The sequence below is a fragment of the Macrobrachium nipponense genome, chromosome 27 (assembly GCF_015104395.2).
Source record: "Macrobrachium nipponense isolate FS-2020 chromosome 27, ASM1510439v2, whole genome shotgun sequence".
Lineage (NCBI taxonomy): Eukaryota > Metazoa > Arthropoda > Malacostraca > Decapoda > Palaemonidae > Macrobrachium > Macrobrachium nipponense.
This window is the reverse complement of record NC_087216.1, coordinates 14,225,987-14,253,980: the sequence shown is the minus strand read 5'-3', so window position 1 is coordinate 14,253,980 and position 27,994 is coordinate 14,225,987. Positions and strand designations below refer to the sequence as shown.

General features: G+C 50.8%; 1 protein-coding gene across 1 annotated transcript in view; it reads right to left on the bottom strand.

The window, feature by feature from the left end:
* The window catches only part of LOC135200846 (mediator of RNA polymerase II transcription subunit 6-like), a 64,388-nt gene that overhangs the window by 21,849 nt on the left and 14,545 nt on the right, over positions 1-27,994 (bottom strand). The window contains exon 4 of the mRNA XM_064229544.1: positions 9,632-9,806. Within this exon, the coding sequence (XP_064085614.1) occupies positions 9,632-9,806 (175 nt within the window). The remainder of the gene's footprint in view (positions 1-9,631; positions 9,807-27,994) is intronic.

The window sequence follows — 27,994 nt, the reverse complement described above, 5'->3', positions numbered from 1 at the left end:
CCAAAACGAGCTCCTCCAATTCCATTCAAACTCTTCTTCCATCAGCGGGCGACAGAGGGAGACAGCTGCCGACAGGAGGTAAACAAAGAGCTTAAAGGATTGATCTTTCTTGGCAACCCTTGGCGACAAAAAGCGACAATTATCAATGAGAAGTGACAGTAGCCAAGTGCTGTAATGAATCCACCATGACTCAATGAGAGCAAGACAGTTTAAGCGACTCAAGACTCGGCCAAGTTCCCACTCCGCACAATTCAACTGCGTTCACACAAGTCAACAACGTCCACAGCAGGGTTTCCATATGTATCACACCAAATTATCGTACCAAATCTCTTCAAATTATCGTATTTTGATTAATAACCATTTATCGTACAGAGGGTCAAATTATCGTACTCGTACGATAATTATCGTACGTCTGGGAACCCTGCTCTGCAGTCCACACGAGTCGACAGAGGGAGAGAGAGAACGAGGTGCCAAAAGTGGGAGGCAGTGGGAGAGGAGTTACAACAACGCTCCCGCCTCGTCCAAAAGCGATCGTACATACTTGAAAGCATTCCTATATGAAAATAAGTTAGAAATCTCTAAAGCTAGAATATCTAACTCGGCGAGAACTGTAGATACTACAGACAGTGTAGACTTGAAAGAGAAACATTAATTGAGGCAGTAGTAAGAGATTTGCCGACAGCCGAAGAGGAAGCACGCAAAGAACGAACACAAGCATTACAAAGAAAAAGGAATATGCTAGCATACAAGAATTTAGAATAACCAAAACATGAGAGATAAACAGTCGACCGAGTCAACATATCTAAATGTGTAAAACTCGCTAGAGATACATTATCATCTCAATAAAATGACTACACCTACATCATATTATTATTAAGCCTATGCATGCTAACACCTCAAACTGGGTGTTGAAGACGACAGAATGCGCCTACGGAGCGAGCATTAACGCTTACCGAAACGGTCCTTATGTGAACTCTTTAACGGTCCTTTGGCGAAACTTTAAACGAGATTCAGACCATGAAAAGTGCGAAGTTGGTATTGGAGGGCACAGAATCCCATTGTCCCAAGAACCGACCCGGTTCCCAGGCAGCGGACGTTTCCAACTGTCGCAGGGCAGTTCTAGGCTCGGGCTATGTACAGACTAGGGCACCAACACCTTACTTCTAACTGGGAACGCGAAAATGACAATTTGTCCAAAATTGCATTTTTCCTAACTATACAAACCTGAGGTCCTTTAACAATAGGAAGTAGCTAGCGGCAGCTGGAACGGTCGTAACTTCGAACAAGGGGAGAACGGTAGTTAACTGCTTGTCCAGTCCTGGAGGTAAACAAATCACTTTTGCTTTTGGCCCATGCAAAATACGCAGAGTGAGGGTGGGGTGGCATGAGGAGGGACTATATGTAAAAGGACCTCAGGGTTTGTATAGTTAGGAAAATGCAATTTTCGACAAATTGTCATTTGTTCCGATACGTAATACAAACCATCGGTCCTTTAACAATAGGAAGACTCACTTCTTGGTGGGAGGAATCTGAGTCTTTTGATGAACAGACTGGTGTTCGTCCATCCCTGGAATGCCTCCCTGGTCGTAAGAGTGAGGGAGGGATCCAAGCCTCTGTCCGATTGATCGGGGTGTGCACCGCAGGATCAATGGTCAGACCTCTGGGCCGAGTACTAAGAGAGAGGCAAGCGTATCTCTTCGTACCAGCAATTGTAAGAACTTGTTCTGTACAGGAGCAAATATAAAGTCTATGGGTTTGTCTCATGTAGGCATCCACTTCCTCCCCCTTGTAGGAGAAAGTGGTGGATATACGCTCCTATCCCTAGTTAAAGGGATAGGATGGAGCTCGGTCGAGTAGCTTACCTGCATCTGACTCCCTTCCAGCGTGGTGACGACCGTATCCCTCTGCCCACAGGTAGAGTAGAGAAAGATGGTGAGAGAATCCAGTCACACTCTCATTCGCACATTCATTCTCCCAGTCATCTACCAGGAATCGATGCTGTTCTGCCTGCTCGGGTGCTGGGTAAGCTTACACAACGTGTTGAGCAGCCACCACAGGTCCCAAGGAAAAAGTATCCAAGGACTTGTGGGCATATCCCGAAGGTAGAAGGACGTGAAGGTGGTCTGGTTGGCCCAGACACCTGCCTTCAGGACCTGCGCCACGGAGAAGTTCTTACGGAACACTAAGGAGGGTCCGATACCTCTTGACTCCGTGGGCTCTCGGTCGGAGCGTACGGATGTCGTCGCTACCATCAGCCTCGTACGCTCTCCTGATCACCTCACGTAGCCAGAAAGAAAGCGTGTTCTTGGAAACTTCTTTCTTGGTAACCCCAGTGCTAACGAAGAGGCGTCGACACGTCAGGCCTGAGGTGTCGAGTTCTCTTCAGATAGCGCCGTAGCGCCCTCACAGGACAAAGCAGCATCTCATCCGCATCGTTATCGGTGAAGTCCAGAAGGGAGGGGATCGTGAAAGACTCGAACCTGTCATCAGGGATCGACGGATTCTGAGTCTTGGCTACGAAGTTCGGGACGAAATCGAGCGTCACAGATCCCCAGCCTCTGGTGTGTTTTAACATCATAAGAAAGACCATGTAGTTCCCCTACTCTCTTCGCCGATGCCAGGGCCAGCAAAGAAGAGGGTCTTGAGGGTCAGATCCCTGTCTGACGACTCTCGGAGTGGCTCGAAGGGTCTTCGAGTCAAACTCCTAAGGACGAGAGTCACATCCCACGCAGGGGGTCTGAGTTCCCTGGGTGGGCAAGACCTTTCGAAGCTCCTCATTAGCAAGGAGGATCTCGAACGAGTTCGAGATGTCCAGTCCCCTCAGTTTTAGGACGAGAGCCAGGGCGGCTCTATATCCTTTAACTGTGGTTACTGAGAGGAGCTTTCTCTCGGCGAAGAAACACGAGGAAATCCGCTACCTGCTGAAGAGTGGCTCTGAGAGGAGACAGACCCTGTCTAGACACCAACCACAGAACAAGACGGCCCACTTCCCTTGGTACACAGCTGCAGAGGACTGTCGGACGTGTCCAGCCATCTCTGTTGCTGCGCTACGAGAAAGCCTCTCGTTCGCAAGAGATGGTGGATAACAGCCAGCCGTGAAGTTTGAAGGACTGGACTGATTGGTGTGGGTACCGTTCTATGTGTGGCTGGCTAGGGTTGTGCCAATTGGTAGCCTCTCTCGGTGCGTCCGCAAGAAGAGGCCAGCAGGTCCGGATACCAAACGGCTTGAGGTCGTTTGGGAGCCACCAGGATCATTCTGAGATTAGGAGTGACCAGCGCTCGACTGATCACTTTCCGAATCAGACAGAAGGGAGGAAAGGCGTAAATGAAGAGGTTGTCCCAGGGGTGTTGGAGAGCGTCCTCTGCAGCTGCCCATGGGTCCGGCACGGCTGAAAAGAAAACCTGAAGTTTTCTGTTGTGCGGGTGGTGGGCGAACAGGTCTACGACCGGTCGCCCCCGCCCCACAGGTTGAAGAGCCTTTCCGCCACATCTTGGTGTAGAGACCATTCGGTCCCTATCACCTGATCCCGACGGCTGAGCTTGTCCGCTACTACATTCCTCTTGCCTGGAATGTAGAGTGCTGACAGCTCTATCGAGTGAGCCGTGGCCCACTCGTGGCACCTTCACCGTCAACTGGTGAAGCGGAAGAGACACTAGGCCCCCCTGCTTGTTGACATATGCCACTACTGTGGTGTTGTCGCACATCAACACCACTGAGTGTCCCCCACCAAGCGGTCCTGAAATTCTTGGAGAGCGTTGAGCGCCGCCTTGAGTTCCAGGACATTGATGTGAAGGTGCTTTTCGTGATGGTCCCACACCCCTGCAGTCAGCAACTCCCTCCAGGTGTGCGCCCCATCCCTCGGTCGATGCGCCTGAGAACAGAAGCATCTCCGGGGGGGGAGTGCGTATGGGCACTCCTCTTAAGAGGTTCTTGTCATCGAGCCACCAGGCTAGGTCCTGCCTCACCTTGTCCGTGAGAGCCACGGGAAAAGTAAGGAGGATCCTTCGCCTGAGACCAACTCTCCCTTAGCCTCCACTGGAGAGACCGCAGGTGAAGACGCCCGTGAGGGACTAAACTTCTCGAGTGACGACAGGATTGGCCGATCACGACTTTGCCATTGCTGTGCTGCCTGTTCCTGCCGAGACAGGAACCAGCCGGCTGCCTCCCTGAATTTGCTGATACGCAAGTCTGCGGGAAAAGACCTGCCCTGCTACCGTGTCTATCAGCATACCCAGGTACTTTCACTTCTGCTTGGGTTCGAGATCGGACTTCTCGTAGTTTATCACGATCCCCAGATCGCGACAAAACTTGAGGAGTCGATCTCTGTCCTGCAGCAACTGCGAGCGGGAGCTCGCCAGGACCAGCCAATCGTCGAGAATTACCTCCAGAAGAACGTATCCCGTGCGGCAATGGGCCCAAGCTGACACCAGAGTGAACACTCGCGTGAACACCTGTGGGGCGGTTGACAGACCGAAACAAAGTGCCCTGAATTGGTACACCGTCCCGTCGAAGATGAAGCGGAGGTACTTTCTGGAGGACTGATGGATGGGTATTTGAAAATATGCGTCCTTCAAGTCCACTGAAAGCATGAAATCGTTCCCCCTGATCGAGTCGAGCACGGAGCGTGCCGACTACCATCGTGAACCCAGCGTCGTGCGAACGAAGCGGTTCAGGGGAGAGAGGTCTATCACCGGACGCCAGCCCCCCGATGCCTTCTCCACTAGGAAGAGGCGGCTGTAAAAGCCCGGTGATTGGTCCTCCACGATCTCTACAGCTCGTTTCGCCAGCATGGTCTTGATCTCCTGTCGAAGAGCGTTGTCCTTTGATGATCCCCGGACATAGGTTTGTAGGTGGACCGGTTTGGAGATGAGGGGGGGCCGAGACTCGAAGGGTAGTAGATATCCCTCCCGAAGGACGTCTACTATCCAGTTCTCGGCGCCGTAGCGCTGCCAAGTTGCCCAATGGCTCGCTAGGCACCCCCCCCACAACCGGGCAGCAGGTGAGTTAGGGGGAACGCCGTCCCTAGCGTTCCCACCTCGTTTCGACTTCTTCCCACCACCTCCTCGGGGAAAGGAGGGCTGGGAGGAGGGCTGGTTACGGCCTCCTTTAGCAGACGTCGAAACAGCAGGAGTCTTCACACGGGGTTTAGACGGTGCAACCGTCTTCGCCGCCGTGGAAGCGCTAGCTAAGCTCTTAGGCTTAGCCGCAGTCGCTCGAGATTGCCCAGTAACCTTCGAGACTGCCTGGTGAACTAAGCGGTCACTGTCATCAGTGCGCCGCCTTTCCACCGCAGCGTCCACCATCTCTCCGGGAAAGAGCTGGGAACTCCTAATTGGTCCATTGCGAAGCCCGAGTGCCGCCTCACGCCCGCCCGGCCCCCCTTGGTCACTCGGGTAAGGACTGCGTCCCTACGTTGAAGAACCAAGTTGACCCGCAGGTTAGCAGTCTGATGGGCGAGGTGAGATCGCTCTTCCTCCAGACTGGCACAGTCTCCTGAAAGAAGCGTCGTCTTCGAGAGCAGAACTCCCCAGAGCCGCCGCTACTTTGGATATATTGTGAGGGACCACAAATCCAGCCAAGAGACTGCCTGGAACGCTGCCATAGCGGTAGATTCCAGGGCAAGTGCCTCCTGCTGCGAGAACCAGAGGTTCTCCGACAGGAGCTGCTGCAGGGACACACCCTGGAGTCAGCCTCGCTAACTCCGGGTTAACCTATTTTGGCAGTATCGGGTCTTCCGAAGGCACGTAAAACTCGCCTCTGACGCTGTAGAGGAGGAGGAAGCAGCCCTTAGAAACCCGTCCGGATTTCAGCCAATCCTCCCGCCCTAACGAGATTTCTCGACTTGATCCAGGACTGAGTCTGCAAGCTCCGATCGCGGCAAACCCACCATCATTTTGGGTTCCTTCTTAGGACCCCAAAATGACTCGAGCCGGGACGTGGGCTCGGCCGGTGGTAGCGGCGATCCTTCCACAAGGTCATTATGCTGACGAATCAGCTTAATGACTTCTGCAAAATTCCTTTGTATCTCGGGAGTAACTGCGTCTTGCGGAGTAGGACCGTCCAGTCCCTCCAGCAAGAAACAGATCCCAGATACTCCTCCCTCAGAAGGAGGAACAGCGGCAGACCCCTGACGGTCACCTCCAACTACTTGCGCGTATGTTCTGGTCGGTCCTAGACCGTGCCTGATCCATACGGCGTCTAGCGGGATCGCGAGTGGCGCACCTCTCGCGATCACTCCTCGGTACCTCGCTCCTCCCGGTGTAGCCCGAGGAGGTTGAAGGTAACGGGAGAGGCAGACCTTACGCCTCACCCCCCTCCCCCCCACTCGCTGGCAGGACCAGCGTGCGTGGGGGGCTGCTGCTGATCGTCAACCGCGTGGCGATCGAGCAGCAGGCCTAGCCTTGCCGCTCGCCTGGGGCGAGAGGCTCGGCTGAGAACGTCGACGCTGATCTCTAGCGTCAGGCGAGCTGTTGCTGGTTACCGTCTCCGCCCGGTCCCTATGGGAGCGGCGGTCAGGTGACCTGCTAGGCTCGCTGTCGCGGTGAGACCAGCCAGCGTCCTCTCGGCGCGTCGAGCCGCTGGTACCAGCGGCCGCGGGGACCCCTTCCTCGCCTCAACCCGTGGCTGGTCAGCGACCGTCACGTCAACCCGAGCAGCCAGTTGGTCGCTGCGAGAGCGTCCACTGGCCTGGCGAGAGTCGTGTGCACGACTCTCGCCAGTCTTCTGCTCCGCGCCGCGGTCTTGACGGCGAGCGTGCTCGGGCATCAAAACTTTTGCTGGACGGTCTCCCCCGTGAAAGAGCGTCCACTCGGTACTTCTCGCGAACGAGAAGCGGCCGAGACGATCCTGATTTAGCGGCAGAACCGTTAACACCAGGTGAGGACGTACCAGCCGAGGATGGTACACCTCTGGTCCCCGTCGTTGTCTTCTTTGCAGAGGAAGAGACGGGCCCTGTTCCCGAAGGAACAGGAGGACCAGCAGAAGAGCTCCCCGCGAATCGCCTGAGCGAGACGGGCCCTTAGAAGATCCCGAAGGAGTCTTCTTAAGGGGGGGAGGAGGCAGCCTTCTTCTTCTTCGGCTGGGTAGCCTTAGAAGTCGAAGGGGAAGAGGAGGCAGCAGACGACGAAGAAGACGACGAAGACGACGAAGACGACGACGACACCTTCCTCTTCTTCCTCTTCTTCTTCGCCAGGCTCCGCAGGACAGACGTCAGGTCTTCCATCCAGGAGGGAGCCGGGGCAGTTGCCGAAGCAACAGGGCCCGACTGCACCTGTCCGGAAGAACCTGAGACTGTAGCAGCACCACCAACAGCAGGAGCGACAGGAACAGGTACAGGAACAGCAGGAACAGCAGGTACAGCATCTGAAATAAAAGGAGCAGCAGGGACAGCAACAGGTACGGCAGGCACGGCAGGAACCACAGGAGAGCCAGGCGTCCTGTCGGCAGCTACCGTCATTCTCGGCACTGGCGGCAGGTCTAGGGGGGTACTCTTAGGGCAGCGGAAGTCCGGGGTCGGCAACACAAAGAAACCAGGTGGCGGTGGCACCGTCCTCTTTGGCACGGCAGTAATGGGTTTGTGCACCGCAGCTGTAGGCGTCACCGTCATTACATGCGGCGTGTACACAAGATGCGGCGGCATGTCATATGCTGGTGTTGTTATAGTGGTAGTGGTAGTGGTCACCACACCATGAGTGACCACTGCCGACCCCGCCAACCGCTCAATCAACCCCTGAATACTTGGCACTCCCTGCAGTCCCAGCGACTCCCACACCTGTCCAAGGTCGTCCTTCACTGGTGGCACATCTGCGGAAGCAACAGTCGGGTTAGTAAGAGGGGTTCCCTCGCGCCTGGGGGGAGAAGAACCCCACCCAGAGCGGACGGAAGACCCCGAATACAACTGGACGTACGGTACGGGCGCCCTCCTCCACACTCGACGGATCGAGTGAGGAGAAGGACTCCGCTACCCCCCCCGCAGGGGAAGGCGCGAAACGTGGGGGCTGACCGGGAGGCAGGAAGGAAGACGAAGTGTCAGTTACCAAAGGAGTCACTGGAGAGCTTTCCAATGACTTCTTTGGAGGCCTAAGTCTCTTCCTGCCCTCGTACAGAACCCACTGCGCCTCGGACCAATTCATACAGGTAATACATGGCTCGTCCCGGGAGCATTCTCGCCCCCGGCAACGAGTACAAACCTCATGTGGATCTACGTCCACGAACGATCTAAATCCGCCGCATCTACGCCCCTCCAGCCCGGGACACACTCTACGGGCGACTGGGGGGCGCGGCGAAATCTCCATTTCTTGATCACTCATTTTAATTAATGAATAAAGAAATGCACAAGTACTTACAATTCATCCACACTCAACTAAACCAGAAAAGAGGGCTGAATACTCAAAGCAAACGACAAAAGCGGGCAGAGCGATGACAAACACTTCCTATCTCCACACGGCCGAAAGCAAAAGTGATTTGTTTACCTCCCAGTCGCGACGGCGCGTGACGATCGGGACAAGCAGTTTAATACTTTTCTCCCCCCTTGTTCGAAGCTTACGACCGTTCAGCTGCTGCTAGCTACTTCCTATTGTTAAAGGACCGATGGTTTGTATTACGTATCGGAACAAATGAGAGCACACAGGAGGGACTCGGAACGTTCCCGTCACAAACTAAATTCAAATTGTATTAGAACTAAAAATAGGTTAATGTTCTAACTTCTCGTTACGCTTTTCCTGAACTGAATGGGGAGTAGAAGGCGGAGCTTACAACTGGAAGTCAATACTTCGCCTACTAAAATGCCTAGTCTGAGTAGGGATAGCCTGACAGGTTTTAAGCCTGATCTAACTAATTGCTTTCGCTATCTATTAGTTCCAGTCTTCCTAGAACTAAAAATAGGTTAATGTTCTAACTTCTCATTACGCTTTTCCTGAACCGAATGGGGAGTAGAAGGCGGAGCTACAATGGAAGTCAATACTAGCCTACTAAAATGCCTAGTCTGAGTAGGGATAGCCTGACAGGTTTAAGCCCTGATCTAACTAATTGCTTTCGCAATCTATTAGTTCCAGTCTTCCTATATCTGACATATTCAGGCATAAATTTCTCAGAACAATTCCCTACATTCTTCACATCTAGTATTTCCAAAATCACACCCTCTACCCCTGCCAGTACAAAGGAATGTTGAGAAACTTCCAATTTCACCATCCTGGTTATACCAAAACATTCCTACATAGCCTGATGTTATGGTTTTACTTCTGGTGGAAGATATCCTAGGAAAATGAAATTACAATACCGTAAACAAGTATAAAACAGCCAAACTTCATAGAACACCAACAATCGCCTAGCCGCAATGGCGGCAAGGAGAATTCTGACAAGAGCTAAAACATTCGAAACACACCTGGTGGAGAACAGGTAAACTAGACAGTCATCCGGGCAGCCATTCGATTTTTTCGTTTGAATGCCGACTCGCCTAATCGGTGGGGAGATATAGCTAATTTAACAGTAGGTAAGATTCATCTCAAATAATATATATATATAGTATATAGGCTACTTGACATTCACGCTTGAATATCTACATTACAGCCTGAACACTTTATGGATACATTGTAAGCAACACATATGTTAATTAAATTTATCACAACATACCACTCTAGAATTTACTATGGAGCCTAAATCTGGTGTTTGAAATACTTGTCCTCCAATAATATGATAATTTGCCATAGGTGTAACCTGAGTAGGAGAGAATCGATGTTGTTTTCTTATGATGTATAGAATAGGTTCCTGAGTATGCAGGAGCATGTATTCCACACCCTGCATGTTCCTGTAAAACAAAAGATATAATTAAAACTAGTACTTAAATCTTTATAAAACCTTGAATGTCTCCCATTATCAATGCATTAGCGTTAAACAATTGTAGCATTCTCACAACCCACAACAGTCCTTACAATGTCTTTAAAACCAGCTACCAGCAAACTCGGGCAGTCCCTGGTTAACAGCGATCCAGTTTTAGGCGTTTGTCTAGCGGCATAAAATTAGCGATTCCTGGGACCACATCAGGTCGAGTTTTGGTTATCGGCGCCATAAGGTGCCGATAATAGTTATGATAACAGAGCCACCATTAACCGAAACTCGGCGCCATAATTTGCCAAGTTTCAGTTAATGGCGGTTTTCACTTATCAGCACCCGCCGAGAACTGCCTTTTAGATTTAATTTGAGTCACACCACTCTAGATAGATGCTGCATTCTTGTAGTGTTTGCTGATTATGACATCATCACCTGCCAATTCTAAGTCTGTCAAATTTGTTTCTGTACTCCAAACTGAACCTTCTATTCCATCTATTACAACTTTTTTTTTATCATAAAATCTATGAGAAGTTCAAATAGCATAACCAAAATAACATTTCCTTGTCACATCACACTAAATAACAGCACACTCTAGGCAAATATAATGTATAGAAACTGAGGGATATTTCCTAGATCTAACACTTAAGCATAAATTCCACAACTCACTAAAAATGATATTGTTATGATACAATAAAGTTTCATACATACTTACCTGGCAGATATATACTTAGCTATAGACTCCGTCGTCCCCGACAGAAATTCGAATTTCGCGGCACACGCTACAGGTAGGTCAGATGATCTACCGGCCTGCCGCTGGGTGGCAGGAATAGGAACTATTACCTTCTAAGGACAGATTTTCTCTTCCACCTGTCTCCTGCGGGGAGGCTGGGTGGGCCATAATCGTATATATCTGCCAGGTAAGTATGTATGAAACTTTATTGTATCATAACAATGTTATTGTCATGATACAATAAAGTTTTATGCATACTTACCTGGCAGATATATACTTAGCTATAGACTCCGTCGTCCCCGATAGAAATTCGAATTTCGCGGCACACTCTACAGGTAGGTCAGGTGATCTACCGCCCCGCCGCTGGTGGCGGGAATAGGAATCATTCCCGTTTTCTATGACAGATTTTCTCTTCCACCTGTCTCCTGAGGGGAGGTCAGGTGGGCCATACACCGTATATATCTGCCAGGTAAGTATGCATAAAACTTTATTGTATCATGATAATAACATTTTTATGCAATCAACTTACCTGTCAGATATATACTTAGCTGATTGGCACCTTTGGCGGAGGGTAAGAGACAGCTAATTTACTGAAATAGACAGGAAACAACTTATGTTGTAGGTAATAAAATTAAAAAACCTTGATTCCTACCTGTGTTAGCGAAAGACTTCATGGCTACTGCCTAGGAGCCCGTAACGCTTCAAGAGCCTCAGCGAGGTAGGGACCTCATGCTAAGAGTTCTTGATGGTCTGTTACAGGGGTCTTACCCACTTACGCTTCAGAACCGTAGGATCTTTGTCAATGGGGTCCTATCCACTTACATGACAAAACACCTTGCCTATTGGGCAGATCATAGAGCAACAGACACTTAATCCCGATCCACCTGATCCTAATTGGGGTTAGTACTGAGATTGAAAGGAGTCATCCCCGAACATCCTTTCAAGCAACCCACAACTCAACAACAATATTAAAAATAATTATTAAAAACATAAAAAACAAAATTAAGGATCAGCGTCTGCTCCATTTCCCAGCATAGTATCCGCTGATACATACGGTCCAAGAGAAAAACATTTATCGTATGTTTTACTCTAACATCCTTTAAATAGTGGGATGCAAATACTGAATTGCACCTCCATAAGTTGCTGCTAAAATGTTTCTCATGGACATATTCTTAGTGAAAGAAAGGGAAGTTGCCACAGCCCGGACTTCGTGAGCTTTTACTCTCAGCAGCTTTAAAGAGTTCTCTTGGCAATTCCCGTGAGCTTCGGTTAATCACATTTCTGACAAAGAACGCCAGTGCGTTCTTTGACATAGGTCTTTTGGGGTTTCTTATCGAACACCAAAGACTTTGTCTACATCCCTGAAGCTGTGTCTTCTTTTTTAAATAGAATTTTAAGGTCCTGACTGGGCAAAGGGACTGATCCAACTCTCTACCTACCAGAGAAGAGTCCCTTGACTTCAAAACTTCTAGGCAAAGGTTTAGAAGGGTTTTCATTCTTTGCTAGGAATAGATCCTGGAAAGAAATAAACAGCCGAGTCTTTTTTAAATCCCACCCGAGAGTCCAAAGCATGCAATTCACTGATCCTCTTCGCAGTTGCGAGAGCCAACAGGAACATGCACTTACTAGTAAGATCTCTGAATGAGATTTTATCTGGAGGCTCGAACCTGTCCGAAATCAAGAATTTAGGACTACGTCAAGGTTCCAACTCGGGGGAGTAGAAGATCTCAATTTCGTAGGTCTCGAAAGACCCTGATGAGATCATTTGGCAGATCCTTATAATTTTCCAGATTCACCCTCTGTTTCTAAAAATAGCTGAGAGCATGCTCTTATATCCCTTGATAGTGGATACGGCCAATTTCGACTCTTCTCTTAAGAAGAGAAGAAAATCCGCGATTTCGGTCACAGAGGTATTGGAAGAGGACAGCTTCTTCGACCTACACCATCTACGGAAAACTTCCCACTTCGATTGGTAGACCCGCAAGGTAGAGGCTCTGCGGGCTCTAGCAATTGCAGTTGCCACTTTCTTTGAAAAGCCTCTCGCTCTGACCAGTTCTTTCGATAGTCGAAAGGCAGTCAGGGAGAGGACTTTGGAGTTTTTGTGGAACCTCTCGAAGTGGGGTTGTCTGAGCAGATCTGTCCTGGTTTTGGTAGAGAATCTGGGGAAGTCCACCATCCATTCCAGTACCTCCTGTGAACCAGTTTCGGGAAGGCCAGAATGGGAGCAATTAGAATTACGTAGTTCTTGTTCCCATCGATGCCACAAATTTTCTTAGTACTTCCCCAGCAATTTGAATGGGGGAAAGGCGTAGGCGTCTATGCCTGACCAATCCATGAGGAAAGCATCGATCGCCGTGGCTCTGGGATCTTCTTCTAGCGAGCAGAAGTTGTCTATCTTCCCCTGGGAGGAACGTGGGCAAACAGGTCGATCTGGGGTCTTCCCCAGAGGGACCACATTTGTCTGCAGACTTCTGAGTGGAGCATCCACTCTGTCGGGAGTACCTGGTTTCTTTCTGCTCAACCTGTCTGCCCTTAGGTTTTTTACCCCTTGAACAAACCTTGTCCGCAGAATTATGCCCCGTTCCTCTGTCCAGGTTAATAGATCTCTCGCTATTTCGTTCAGTGAGAAAGAGTGAGTGCCCCCTTGATTCCGGATGTAAGCCAGAGCTGTGGTATTGTCGGAATTGACTTGAACTACCACTCCTCTGACTTCCGCTTCGAAGTATTCCAGGGCTAGATGAATCGCCAGGAGTTCCTTCGCATTGATGTGCAGTGTAGCCTGTTGTTTGGTCCAGGTACCCGCCACTTCCTTTGGACCCAGTGTTGCTCCCCAACCTGTTTCCGAGGCATCGGAAAACAACACTCGGTGAGGGTTCCGAATCAAGAGGGACACCCCTTCGTATTTTGTTAATGGGGTTAACCACCACTTCAGGTCGGATTTTATCCCCTGTTGAATGGGAAAACAGTCTGACAAGTCTCCTGTCTTTTGACTCCACATTTGTTTGAGATAAAACAGCAGGGGTCTGAGATTTAATCTCCCTAGGGAAATGAACTGCTCTAACGAGGAAAGGGTGCCCAGCAGACTGAAGCCATTCCCTCGCCGAGGTCCGTTCTTTCCCTAAGAAGTTAAGAGATTTTTTCTAAGCCTCGAGCAATTCTCTCTTGTGATGGAAACGCCCGAAAAACCCCGAGAATCCATCTGTATCCCCAGATAGACTATGTTCTGTCTGGGGATCAATTGTGATTTCTCGAGGTTCACGAGTAGTCCCAGAGATTTTGTCAAATCCAAAGTTTCCTTATTCCAAGTCCTTCAAGCACTGAAGTTTCCGAATTTTGCTCTTATTAGCCGAATTCGTCTAGGATAAAGGGATATATTTATCCCTTCTAGATGTAGCCATCTCGCAACATTCATTATTAGCCTCGTGAACACTTGAGGGCCGTAGACAGGCCGAAGCATAGGGCTCTGATTGGAATACTTTTCCCTGCATCATGAATCGGAGATATTTCTTCGATGATGGATGCAGGGGGACATGAAAGTAAGCATCCTGTAGATCTAAGGAGACCATCCAATCTCCTGGACGAAGAGCCGCAAGAACCGATTTCGATGTTTCCATAGAGAACTTTGTGTTCTCTACAAATCGGTTCAATGCGCTCACATCCAGGACCGGTCTCCACCCTCCCGAGGATTTCGGAACCAGAAAAAGACGGTTGTAGAATCCTCGGGAATGCGGATCCCGAACCAATTCGATGGCCTCCTTTTGCAACATCTGTTCTACCAGTTGCAATAATGCTTCTTCTTGGCAGGGTCCCTGTATTGGGCCTGACAGTTCCCTCGGGTTCGTTGTCAAGGGAGGCCTGTCTCGAAAGGGATCATATATCCCTTCGTTACCACTGAAAAGGGACCATTTTTCTGCCTCTCTCAGAGTCCATTCTTCGGAAAATTTCCGAAGTCTGGCTCCTACCAGTGCTTGAAGGACTGGTGTCCTCATTTTGTTTTCTTGATAGGTCTGAATGAAGACCTACCTCTCTTCTGTATTCCTCTCTTCTTAAAGGAGAGTCTGGAAGAGGAGCTCCCTCGAAAGGGCTGCTGAGGAGTACGATTCTCTCTCTTAACAGGAACCGAAGTCCTTGATTTCTTTGCAGATTGGGCCAAGAGATCTTGCGTGGCCTTTTCTGTCAAAGAATGAGAAATGTCCTTCACTAGTTGTGCAGGAAACAATTGGTCCGAAAGAGGAGCATAAAGAAGAGATGACCTCTGAATGGGAGTAACTGATTTCGTCAGAAAAGAACTAAATAAGACTCTCTTCTTCTGAATTCCAGTTCCAAAAAGCGAGGCCACCTCTCCTGATCCATCTTGAACCGCTTTGTCCATGCAGGACAGTACACTATAAAGGACTTCTGGGCTAAGAGATTCATTCTCTTGAGTCTTCTTGGCCAACACCCCAAGGGACCAGTCTAAAAAGTTAAAAAGAAAAACTTCTAAGACATTAAACAATCTCTTGAAGAGATGGTCCATCTCAGAAGTCCCCCATGGTTGAATCTTTGCCGATGACAAGGTTGTCTCCTTGACGAATCCACCAGATTCGAAAATCTGCTTCGGCAGTGGTAGGGAGAGCTAGACCCCAGTGATTCGCCCGTCTCGTACCAGATTCCCTTCTTTCCTGATAGTTTTGGAAGGAAGGCAGGCAAAGACTGTCTTCCCCGCCTTCTCCTTGGATTTAAACCAATTTCCTACAAATCGGAGAGCCTTATTCATGGAAATGGTTGGCTTCATTTTAATGAAAGATGATGGCTTCGAGACCTTAGTACTTGTAAATAAAGACCTTGGAGAAGGAGGAGCAGTAGGGCTTAAAGAGTCCCCAAACTCTTGAAGTAAGAGGGCTGCCAGCGTCTTGTAATCTGACAAGCCTGGAGCCGAGTGGTCTTCCGAGTCCGAAACTTCTTCCAAATCCAACTCCATTTCCGAAGAGGATTGTTTATTTTCAATAGGAGACAGGTCTCTTGCAACATCTGCCCCACTCTCGCAAGAACGACGGCCGCCTGTGCGGGAACTTGCGTCCCTACGAGAGATAGGTTGATCCTGCAACACGACCTTATCCTTCTCCTGGCAAGAGCGACGGCCGCCTGTGCGGCACCTTTCTCTCCTGTCAGAGGAAGGATGTCCTCTCCTATCGCTTTCCACGGAACCACCCATATCCTGACAAGGGCTACGGCTGCCTGTGCGGCACCTAGATTCCCTGTCAGGTAAAGTTTATCCTTCCGAAAGCTAGACAAAACCTCCTGGCTTAACTTGTCGCCAATTTGGAAGAAGTCCGTATCTTCTGGCGCCTGGATGGCGCTTCTGGCTCATTGCTCTTGGTTGGCGCTTGTGGCTCATTGCGCCAGGTTGGCGCTCGTGGCTCCTTGCGCCAGGCTGGCGCTTCTGGCGCATTTCGGCAGGGTGGCGCTTCTGGCGCATAGCGCCAGGCTGGCGCTTCTGGCGCATCTGGCGCATCTGACGCTTCTGGCTCTTCTGACTCATATGGAGCTTCTAGCGCATCTGGCGCATTGCGCCAGGTTGGCGCTTTTGGCGCATTCTTCATACTCATCCGAGTAGAATCCGCAACTTTTACATTCGTTTCTTCTTTCCTTCCCTTCGTTCTCTTTATCGGAAGGATCCATCGTAAAAACTCCTACTAAAGCAGAGAGCTGCTCCTGTACATTCAGTAGAATTTTCGCAGCAGCATTCTCTTTCTCCTCTCCCGATTCAGGTGAAGGAGGTCTAGAATAGGAAGGGGACTCCGATTTACGTTTAGGAATTAATTTGCTTTTCTTCCTTTCACATGGAGATCCATCGGAGAAAAGCTCAGGGCTTGAATTCAAAGTTGGAGCCTTCCAACTCCTTTTTAAGGGGCGTGACAGTTCATCAGAGCTCCAGCCCCTTACATTAGGTGAAGAATCTGAAGACGAAAAACACTGTTTTAGGATGCTTTTTCGGTAGCGATCCTTGGTAGTTCGGGTCGTCCACAGAATCTTGCCGAGGGGACGCCTGATCGGTGGGGATTCTCCATAACCTCCGTAAGGCTTTTGACATTCCTTCTCCTCTGGGCCTGTGAGCTTGGGAGAGGTCTAGGCCTGGGAGCGAGATGAAGCCGATCAGACGCACCCTCCACTGCACTAGGGACACTTAAATCACTATCAATGTGCTTACCTTGTAACGTCAGCATTTTACGTTCCATCCTTTGCAGTGCAGCTTTAAGATCTGCAATTTCCGTTGCTGGATTTGCAGTCTTAGTACAAGAGGAAGATACAGGTTTAGGGTTAGGTGTTAATTTAATAGACTCGTTAGAACGAGACCTACTTACGCTTCTTGAGGAAGCCTTCCTAGCCCTATCCATATCCAATTTCCTTAAATAGGAATTTAAATTCTTCCATTCTTCCTCATTCAAACCTACACATTCATCACAGGTGTTAGATATTGAGCATTCATTCATTCTACACCCCTTACAACCTGTGTGAGGATCTACCGAAGCTTTCGGTAGCCTCACCATGCATCCCTCATTTACACACTGTCTTCTAACTGTAAAGCTAGAATCCGACATTATGAGAAAAATCCAAAAACCAAGTCCAAATAACAGTCCACGAAAGAGTATGCCAAACCAAAGATCTAATACGTCACCAAAATAACCGGCTTAGAAGATCAATAGCGATGAAAAAACACGAAAATCAAATCAGGAGTAACAACAACAATGTTGCTGTCACGGCCGATAGAGAAAATCTGTCTTAGAAAACGGGAATGATTCCTATTCCCGCCACCAGCGGCTGGGCGGTAGATCACCTGACCTACCTGTAGAGTGTGCCGCGAAATTAGAGTTTCTATCGGGGACGACGGAGTCTATAGCTAAGTATATATCTGACAGGTAAGTTGAATGCATAAAAATATCATTTTCATACATTCAACTTACCTGTCAGATATATACTTAGCTGATTGGCACCCCTCGGTGGAGGGCAAGAGACAGCTATTTACTGATTAGACAGGTAAACAACATACGTTGTAGGTAATAAATAAATAAAACCTTGGTTCCTATGTGTTTCGACAAAGGGTCGACTTCCTAGCTATTGCTAGTAGTCTGCTTCATCTCAAGAGCCTCAGCGAGGATGTGACCTATGGCTAAGAGTTCTTGTAGATCTGTCAATGGGGTCTTATCCACTTACTTGACAGAATCTAGTGGGCATTTGTCAATGGGGTCTTATCCACTTACATGACAACACACCTATGCCTACTGGCATAATTAAGGAGCACAACACCGATCCCGATCACCTGATCCTAACACGAGGGTTTGTGCTTAATTTGAAAAGAGCTATCCCCAAACTCATTTCAAAAAACCCAAAGAAAATAGTATACTTATGTTAAAATAAAATTTTTTAACTCACTAGTTAAGGATCAGTGTCGGCTCCCTATCCCAGCAACGTATCCGTAGACACGTAACCAAAGAGAGAAGGATCTCTTAGGTCAACTTGACCTCCTTCGTGCAAAGAGAAGACAACACAGAGTTGCATCTCCCGTAAATTACAGCTAATATGTCTCTCACGACATATTGTTATGGAAAGAACAAGAATTGTTAAAAGCTCGCACTTCAAGCGCTTCTAATTCTTAGCTGTTTGAAGGAATCATCAAGTTACTTAAGAAGTGCTTTAGAGATCACACTGTTCCAAAGAGACCCCGGCTTTCTTTGAAATTGACTCTTCTGGATGAAGCCTAGAGCCTGGCTTGCGCCTTGCGCCTGTCTGGAGCCTGGCTGACTTCTCCCCACTTGCTGGAGCTTCGAGCTTCTTAAGAGTCTCAAGGAAAACTGGCGATGTCCACATCGGACACTTTTTCCCATTTATTTGCCTCTAGCGCATCTGCGCCAGGTTGGAGGCCCACTCCTTCTCCTCATCAGACAATGACAGTGTTTATTTGGACTGGGGTCCTTTCCTCTGGCATCTTTACGCCTGTTCTGGTATTTTGGCGCTGATTGGCGCTACATTGTCCGAAAGTCCTGAACATCCACAATCGTTTATTAGGAGACTGGAGAAGGGTGGAAGAATTCTTTCACTTTGAGCTTTTAGTCTCTGGCAAGGGGAGATGATTTTAGTCAGCTACATCCAGAAGACGATAGGAAATCTAACAGTCCTAGAGACAAGTCTTCCTCCGAGGAGGATCCTTCTTGAATACTTCCGTTGCTAACGAGCTCTCTTCCTACATGTTGATGAGTTTTCTCGTTGCAGATTCTCCCTATCCTTGCCCGAAGGAAGGGAAGGAGCCTGGAAGTTTAAGGAGACTGAGCTGAAATTGGGAGGACTCCTGATTTCTAGCTCTTTAATGTATCTCTCTGAACCTTCTGGAAGTAGTTTTGAGCCCTCATCGCATTCCAAAGACTCTGTCAGCAATCGTTTAAACCTTTTCTTCCTCTGTAGATGAAAACGTAAATAAATTGCCTGGACAACAAATCCTCTATCTGAAAGCGTTGATTCAGGAATAAAAGGCTTTAGTTCTTTTGCCAAACATACTATGCTGCAAGAACCATTGCCGAGTCTTTATAAGAATTTGATTCCAGATTCCAAAGCCCAAAATTTCACTTGTCCTTTTGGTCGTTTAGGACCAAGAGAAACATTTGATGAGGAGCAGTTCCATCTTGTCAGAACACGGAATCCGAGGCCCAAAATAGGATCCCATTCTAAGTATAAGATCTCCTACTCTTGTCGTAGAGGTATTGTATAAGATCCCGAAGATCTTAATTTTCTGCTATCTCTAATACTCTTTGTCGAGACCGAGTAAATATCCTTTTACTGTGTTCATTGATAGCAGAAATACCAAAAGGTGATTCTTCCTCTGAAAGGGAAGAAAACCACTATGTGGTTCACAGAGGTATCGGAAGAATTGAATTGAATTGAATATGCGATTTTGGTATCGGAAGAGGACAGTTTCCCCCTTCCCTCTAGCACGATCTGCAGCAACTCTATGTCTTTAGCATATTTGAAGGAGTTATCAAACTTCTCTTGAAAAATCCTCTCATTCATGTTTACTTCTGGTCAGTCTGCACGCAGGCTGACTCAGAGTGGATAGGTTTTTCAGGTCCCATTATTTATAATAGATTCCGATAAAATCTCTACTCTCTTAGAAAAGCCTTCCGACACATGCTGAGAGAAAAACGTGACCTCTGTGAATCCAACCTCTCTATGGCCAAAATGAGGCCTTCTCTTCTTCCTTTGACGCCCATTTATCTTAATATCTGTTAAGAATATATATAACTAGGGGAAATAAAGACTAAAGTTTATTCCCTATTTAAATTAAAGATGGCATATCTTGCTACCCCTCTTGTTTCGAGGAAAAGGAAGCTAGTCTATAGGAAGCTCGTTCGTCTTCTACCTTGCGAAGAGATCTGTGAATACTTTTCCGCAGGTTCTCACAACTCTTTCCAATAAATGTTAAACATACGTTAACAGTTTATTATCGTCGATCGAGAAGGTTCTCACGGACGTGCAAAATCTTGCATCGAACCTGGTAAGGATCGTTTACGTTCCGTGCCTGTTTTCCAATAGGTTCTCTTTTGTTAACGCGAACAGGGCGAAAAAAGATATTCTCGATGCTTCTTGCGATATGAGAGAGTCCTGGAATTGGCCTAATGATTAAAATCCCTCATTTTACCGTTTCCTGAAAGGAGACCCTTTTCCGATTAGACAAGTAACGAAATCAGGAACGAATTTTGCCGTTACCGAGCCTGCTGTCTGAAAGGCTACTGACTCTTAGGTAATAACTCGCTAAACAAGAAATTATCTTGGTTGGTGCTTCTGGCGCAATGCGCCAGACTGGCGCTTCTGGCGCAATTGCGCCAGGCTGGTGCCTCTGGCCCATTGCGCCAGGCTGGCGCTAGCGCTTCTGGCGTTATGCGCCAGGCTGGCGCTTTCTTCTAATTCTCTTTATGTTATGTGCCAGAACATCTGTGCCTTTATGGTACCCGACATCCTTACACATGTTAATTCCGTTCTTAGTAGGAAAAAACTCTTATATACGTAGTATAGTCCATCCAGGGAAACCATTTCTGCCACGAAGAGAATGTTTTCCCCATCCCACACATCCATCTTCTCTTGAGCAATATCCGATTCTAAAAGGTTGTGCGTGTTTCTCGAAAGACTGACCATACCGTAGTCTTAAAGTGAATTCTCTACTACATCCATCTTCTCACTAAGCATGTATTCTAATACGCCATGCTTTCTTTTCGTAAGCATGAGAGCATTATATAATATGTTCTGCTGCGTTAGAATCCTTTAATAATGTTACCTACGGTAAACAGCATTGAAAGGTTATAATATGACAATTTGTCTAAAATTGCATTTTTCCTAACTATACAAACCTGAGGTCCTTTTACAATAGGAAGGTACTAGCGGCAGCTGGATAGGTCGTAAGCTTTCGAACAAGGGGTTCGGTAGTTAACTGCTTGTCCGACAGGCGCGCGCGCGCGACTGGGAGGTAAACAAATCACTTTTGCTTTTGGCCCAAGCAAAAACTGCAGAGTGAGGGGTGGCATGAGGTGGGGCTATGTGTAAAAGGACCTCAGGTTTGTATAGTTTAGGAAAAATGCAATTTTAGACAAATTGTCATTTGTTCCGACACGGCATACAAACCTTCGGTCCTTTTACAATAGGAAGACTCACTTCTTGGTGGGTGGAATCTGAGTCTTTTGTGAACAGACTGGTGTTCGCCCAACCTTGGAAGCCTCCCTGGTCGTAAGAGCGAGGAGGGATCCAAGCCTCTGTCCGATTGATCGGGGTGTGCACCGCAGGATCAATGGTCAGACCTCTGGACGAGTACTAAGAGAGAGGCATGCGTATCTCTTCGTATCAGCAATGTAAGAACTTGTTCCTGTACAGGAGCAAATATAAAGTCATGGGTTTGACTTGTAGGCATCCACTTCCCCCCCTTGTTAGAAGGAGTGGGTGATATTCTGCTCCTATCCCTAGTGAAAGGGATAGGATGGGGCTCTGTCATATAGCTCACCTGCATCTCGTCCTCATCCAGCGTAGTGACGACCGTGGCCCTCTGCCCACAGGTAGAGGGGGAGGAAAAGATGGGAAGAGAGAGCCAGTCACTCACTCACTCACACATCCATCCACACAGTCACACCAGGACTCGATGCTGTTCAGCCTGCGAGGGTCTGGGTTAGCTACACAACTTGTTGAGCAGCCACCACGGTCCCAAGGAAAAGGTATCCAAGACCTGTGGGCAATATCCCGAAGGTAGAAGGACGTAAAGGTAGTCTGGTTAGACCAGACCCCTGCCTTCAGGACCTGCGCCACGGAGAAGTTCTTACGAAACGCCAACGAGGGGCCAATACTTCTGACTTCGTGAGCTCTCGACGGGACGTACGGATGTCGTCACTACCATCAGCCTCATACGCCCTCCTGATGACCTCACGCAGCCAGAATGAAAGAGTGTTCTTGGATACTTCTTTCTTGGTGACCCCGGTGCTAACGAAGAGGCGTCGACACTCAGGCCTGAGTTGTCGAGTTCTCTTCAGATAGCGCCGTAGCGCCCTCACAGGACCAAAGCAGCATCTCATCCGCATCATTATCGGTGAAGTCCAATAGGGAGGGAATCGTGAATGACTCGAACCTGTCGTCAGGGACCGACGGTTTCTGAGTCTTCGCAACGAAGTTCGGGACGAAATCGAGCGTCACGGATCCCCATCCCCTGGAGTGTCGTACATCATAGGAAAGACCATGAAGTTCCCCTACTCTCTTCGCCGATGCCAGGGCCAGCAAGAAGAGGGTCTTGAGGGTCAGATCCCTGTCTGACGACTCGGCGGAGTGTGGCTCGAACGGTGTTCGAGTCAGACTCCTAAGGACGAGAGTCACATCCCACGCAGGGGGCCTGAGTTCCCTGGGTGGGCAAGACCTTTCGAAGCTCCTCAAATAACAAGGAGATCTCGAACGAGTTCGAGATGTCCAACCCCCTCAGTTTCAGGACGAGCGCCATGGGCGGCTCTGTATCCTTTGACTGTGGGGACTGAGAGGGAGCTTCTCTTCGGCGAAGAAAAAACGAGGAAATCCGCTACCTGCTGAAGAGTGGCTCTTGAGAGGAGATAGACCCCGTCTACGACACCAACCACAGAAGACGGCCCACTTCCCCTGGTACACAGCTGCAGATGGACTGACGGACCGTTTCCAGCCATCTCTGTTGCTGCGCTACGAGAAAAAGCCTCTCGTTCGCAAGAGATGGTGGATAACAGCCAGCCGTGAAGACGTAGGACTGGACTGCTCGGTGGTACCCGCTCGACGTGTGGCTGGGCGAGAAGGTTGTGCCAAGGGGGAATCTCTCTCGGTTCTCCTGCGAGAAGAGCCAGCAGGTCCGGATACCAAATGGCCTGTGCCATTTGGGAGCCACCAGGATCATCCTGAGATTCGGGGTGACCAGCGCTCGACTGATCACCTTGCGAATCAGGCTGAACGGGGGAAGGCATAGGCGAAGAGGTTGGTCCCACGGGTGTTGAAGAGCGTCCTCTGCAGCTGCCCATGGGTCCGGCACGGCCGAGAAGAACACCTGGAGCTTCCTGTTGTGCCGGGTGGCGAACAGATCCACGACTGGTCGCCCCCACAGGTCGAAGAGCCTTTCCGCCACGTCCTGGTGTAGAGACCATTCGGTCCCTATCACCTGATCCCGACGGCTGAGCGTGTCTGCTACTACATTCCTCTTCCCTGGAATGTAGCGTGCCGACAGCTCTATTGAGTGTGCCTGAGCCCACTCGTGCACCTGCCGAGTCAACTGGTACAACTGAGAGACACTAGGCCCCACCCCCCTGTTTGTTGACGTAAGCCACCACCGTGGTGTTGTCGCACATCAACACCACTGAGTGTCCCATCAAGCGGTCCCTGGAACTCTTGGAGAGCGAGGACGCTGCCTTGAGTTCCAGTACATTGATGTGAAGGTGCTTGTCGTTCTCGTCCCACACTCCTGAAGTCAGCAACTCCTCCAGGTGTGCGCCCCATCCCTCGGTCGATGCGTCTGAGAACAGCTGCATGTCCGGGGGGGGAGTGCGCAGTGGCACTCCTCCCTTAAGAGGTTCCTGTCGTCCAGCCACCAGGCTAGGTCCTGCCTCACCTCCTGTGTCAGTGACACTGGAAAGCTTGGGGGATCCGTCGCCTGCGACCAACTCTCCTTTAGTCTCCACTGAAGAAGACCGCAGGTGAAGACGCCCGTGAGGGACTAACTTCTCGAGTGACGACAGGTGTCCGATCACGACTTGCCATCGCTGAGCTACCTGTTCCTGCCGAGACAGGAACTGGTTGGCTGCCTCCCTGAATCTGCTGATCCGCGAGTCTGCGGGGAAGACTCGCCCTGCTACCGTGTCGATCAGCATACCCAGGTACTTCATCCTCTGCTTGGGCTCGAGATCGGACTTTTCGAAGGTTCACCAACGACTCCCCAGGATCGCCGACAGAAACTCGAGGCAGATCGATCCCTGTCCTGTAGCAACTGCGAGCCGGGAGCATCGCCAGGACTAAACCAATCGTTCGAGATACCTCATGAGACGTTATCCCGTGCGAAAATGGGCACCCAAGCAGACACCAGAGTGAACACTCGCATGTGAAACACCTGTTGGGGCTGGTTGAGAGACCGAAGCACCCCCCCCCCCCAGTTGCCCTGAACTGGTACAATTGGAGACCGTTCCCGTCGAGGATGCAGCGGAAGGTATTTCTTTTGGAGGACTGATGAATGGGTATTTGGAAATACGCATCCTTCAAGTCCACTGAAAGCATGAAATCGTTCGCCTGATGGAGTCTGAGCACTGAAGGCGTGCCAGTCTGCCAGTCGTGAAACCGGGTCTGGGAGAAACAAACCGGTTCCAGGGAGAGAGATTCTATCACCGGGCGTCCACGCCTCCCGTAGACTTTTCCCACCCAGGAACAGATTCGACTGTAAAAAGCCCCGGTGACTGATCCAGTGACGATCTCTACAGCTATCTTGCTCAGCATGGTCTTGTAATCTCCTGTTTCTCAGTGCTATGTCCTTCGGATGACCCTTGGAACTTACGACTGCTGTTGGACCAGGGTTTGGAGGTGACCGGGGATGGCCGAGATTCGAAGGGTAATATGATATCCCTCCCTGAAGGACACTATAACAAAATCCAGGCTCTCGGCCGCCAGTAGCCGCTGCCAAGTTGCCCAATGGCTTTGGCCATGGCACCCCCCCCACTTCCGGCAGACAGGTGAGGGGGAACGGTCCCCCCCCCTCCTTCCTCCCCCCCCCCACCCCCCCCCACATAGGTTTCCCACCCCCTTTCTTTCGACTTTCTTCGCCAGAGCCTCCAAACGGGATGAGGAGGGATGGGAGGAGGGCTGGGGGTTACGGCTCCCCTTGCTAGAAGTCGAAGAAGACAGAAGGTCATTTCCCCAGGGCTTCGACGCAGCAAAACCCGTCTTAGCCGCCGGGAGGAAGGCGCTAAGCCCGAGCTATTTTAGAACTTACCGCGAGTCCGAGGCTGCCCAGAAGCCCTTTGAGACCTGCCTGGTGGGAACCAGACGGTCACTGTTCATCAGTGCGCCGTTCCTGTACCACCGCAGCGTCCACCCAAAAATCTCTCCTGGGTAAGAGAGACGCTGAACCACCTAAAGGTCCGTTGGCCGAAGTTCCCAACGCCGCCAGCACACGCCCCCGGGCCGCCCTGGAAACCCGACGATTAATGGGATCAAGGCGTCCCTTCGTCGGAGAACCAAGGTTGGCCCACCAAGGTTCAACCGTCTGGCTTGGGCAAAGGAAGGGAGATGGCTCCTTCCCCCCAGACTGGGCAAAGTCTCCTGAAGGCCGAGTCATCTTCGGGGAGAAACTTCCCCCGGAGCTATTGGCTGCGACCCTTTAGATACTGTGAGGGACCACCAAGATATAGCCAGGAGAACGGCCTGGAAAGCTTGCCAAGTAGGCGGTAGATTCCAGGCCCGAGTTGCCTCTTGCTAAAGCGAGAAAACCACAGGTTTCTCGGACAGGGCAGCTTGCAGAGGACACACCCGGAAGTCAGCCTAGCTAACTCCGGGTTCCACCTGTTTGGGCGGCATCGGGTCTTCAGATGGCAACGTCAAAACCGCCGCCCTGTCCGATAGCAGAGGAAGGTGGAAGCAGACTTGCTCGAACCTGCCAGGACTTGAGCGAAAACCGTTTCTTCCACCGGGAGACAAGCGGATTCAAACCTGGTACCAGCACTGAGAGTCCGCCAAGCTCCAGGAGAACGCGGCGAAAACCCACCGTCGGTCTGGGTTCCCTCTTCGGGAGGGCCCCAGAAACCGACTCGAGCCGGGGACGTGGGGCTCGGATGGTGGGAGCGGCGGGATCCTTCCCCGATGGTCGTTGTGATGACGAATCAGAGCAATAACCCTTCGGGCAAAAGTTCCTCTGGATCCGCAACGGAAGTTGGACTGCATCCTGCGGAGTCGGGACCGTCCACATCCCCCCTCCAAACAGGAGCACCTCCCGAGACCCTCCCTCCCTCCCCAAGGAAGAGGGAGCAGCGACAGCCCCTCCTCGGTCTCCTCCAACCAACCTGTGCGTACGACCTGGCTGGTCCGAGAAACCGAGCCCTGGTAACGTTACGACGACGTGGCGGGATTCCTGAGGGGCGCACCCCCTCACGATCACTCCCTCAATACCTCCGGGGACCCCCCTTTCCCGTGTAACCCGAGGAGGTGGTGAAGGTATGGGAGGGAGGGAAGACCTGACCGTATCTCCTCGATCTGCTTGGCAGAAAACCAGCCGGGCTTGGAGGACTGCAGGCGATCGCCAACCAAGAACCCCGCGGTGGCAATCGAGCTGCGATAGAACCTAGTCGAGCCGGTCTCGCTGTGCGGAGAACTGGCTGGACCGAGCAAACAGGCGGCCCCGGTTCCTCGTGTGTCAAGAGGAGGCTGGTGCTGGTCGCCGTACCCAAGTAGATCTCTGTGAGAGCGAACGGTCCAAGGCGACGCCGGTGAGCCTCCCACTGTCATCGGTGAGATCGGTGGGGCGTATCCATCACCGGATGCGTCAGTTTCGACTGGTAACCAGCCCGTGGCTGGGTGCCGGACGAACGGGGGTACCTCCTTTCCCAGCCCATCAGCCCGTGGCCAGGTCCATAGGACCGTCACGTACCGCCCTGGGTAGCCCAGCCCTGCTCGCCGCGAGAGCGATGAGCTGGTTCTTTGAGAGGTCGCGGTGAGCGGCTGTCACCAGTCTTCCTGCCTTCCGTGCCGTGAACCTTGACGCCTGAGCGGACTCAGAGGTCTGGTTCCTTGGCTGCACGGTCGCTGGTAGGCGACCGTACCCACTCGGTACCTCTCGCGAACGAGCGGACCGAGCACCGGACCCTGCTGCTGGTGGTCCGAAACCACTGACAGCAGGTGAGGAAGTGCCGGTGTTAGCCGGCAACCCCTCTGGTCCACCCCGTATTCTTTCTTCCTTGCGGGGGAGAAGAGACGGAGGTCCTGCGACTCCCCGAAGAGGAAGGGGGAAGCAGGGTGACCAGCGGAAGAACAACCCCCCCGTCTCACAAGAAGCGAGACGGGGCCCTTAGAAGTTGCCCTGAGGGGAAGACTTCTTAGCGGGGGGGGGAGGCGACCTTCTTCTTCTTGAGGCGGGGGAGTCCTTGGGGGAGCCTTAAGAAGAATGGGAAGGGGAAAGAGGCGGCGAGACGACGACGACGACGAAGACACGATGAAGACGACGACGACCTTCCTCCTCTTCTTCTTCTTCTTCGTCAACCTCCTCAGGACCGACGTCAGATCTGTCATCCAGGACGGAGCCGGGGCTGCTGTTGCCGAAGCAACAGGGCCCGGACGCACCTGTCCGAACAGATCAGCATCGGGAGCAGCGGCGCCAGGAACAGGAACAACATCAGCAGGTGCGAGCATCACAGGAACGGCAGACGAGACAGCAGGAGCAGGTACAGGAACGGCAGCGGTGGTCACGGCAGGTACGGCAGACTGTGTGGGCGGTCCAGATGGGCGAACCAGCGGCACAGACGTCCTAGGTACCGGTGGGAGGTCCAGGGGCGAGCTCTTCGGGCACATGAAGTCCGGTCGCGGCAGCACGGCACCAGGTGGCGGCATCACACTCCCCCGAGTTACGGCGACTGGCCCCTGCACCGATGTAGTGGGTGTCACAGAGACCGCGTGCTGGGTGTACACCAGGTGAGGAGGTGAAGCGTAGCCGGGTGTTGTAAGGGTCGTGGTGGTGGTCGTGACCGTTGCATGGGTGACCGCCACGGAGCCAGCGAGATGGTAGAGCAGCCCCTGGACACTCGGCACGCCCTGCAGCCCCAACGATGCCCACACCTGTCCGAGGTCATCCTTCGCGGCAACCGCACCTGAGGAGGCAAAAGTCGGGTGATTAGAAGGATCCTCTACCCGCTCGCGCGAAGACGAACGGATAGAGGACCCAGAGTACAACT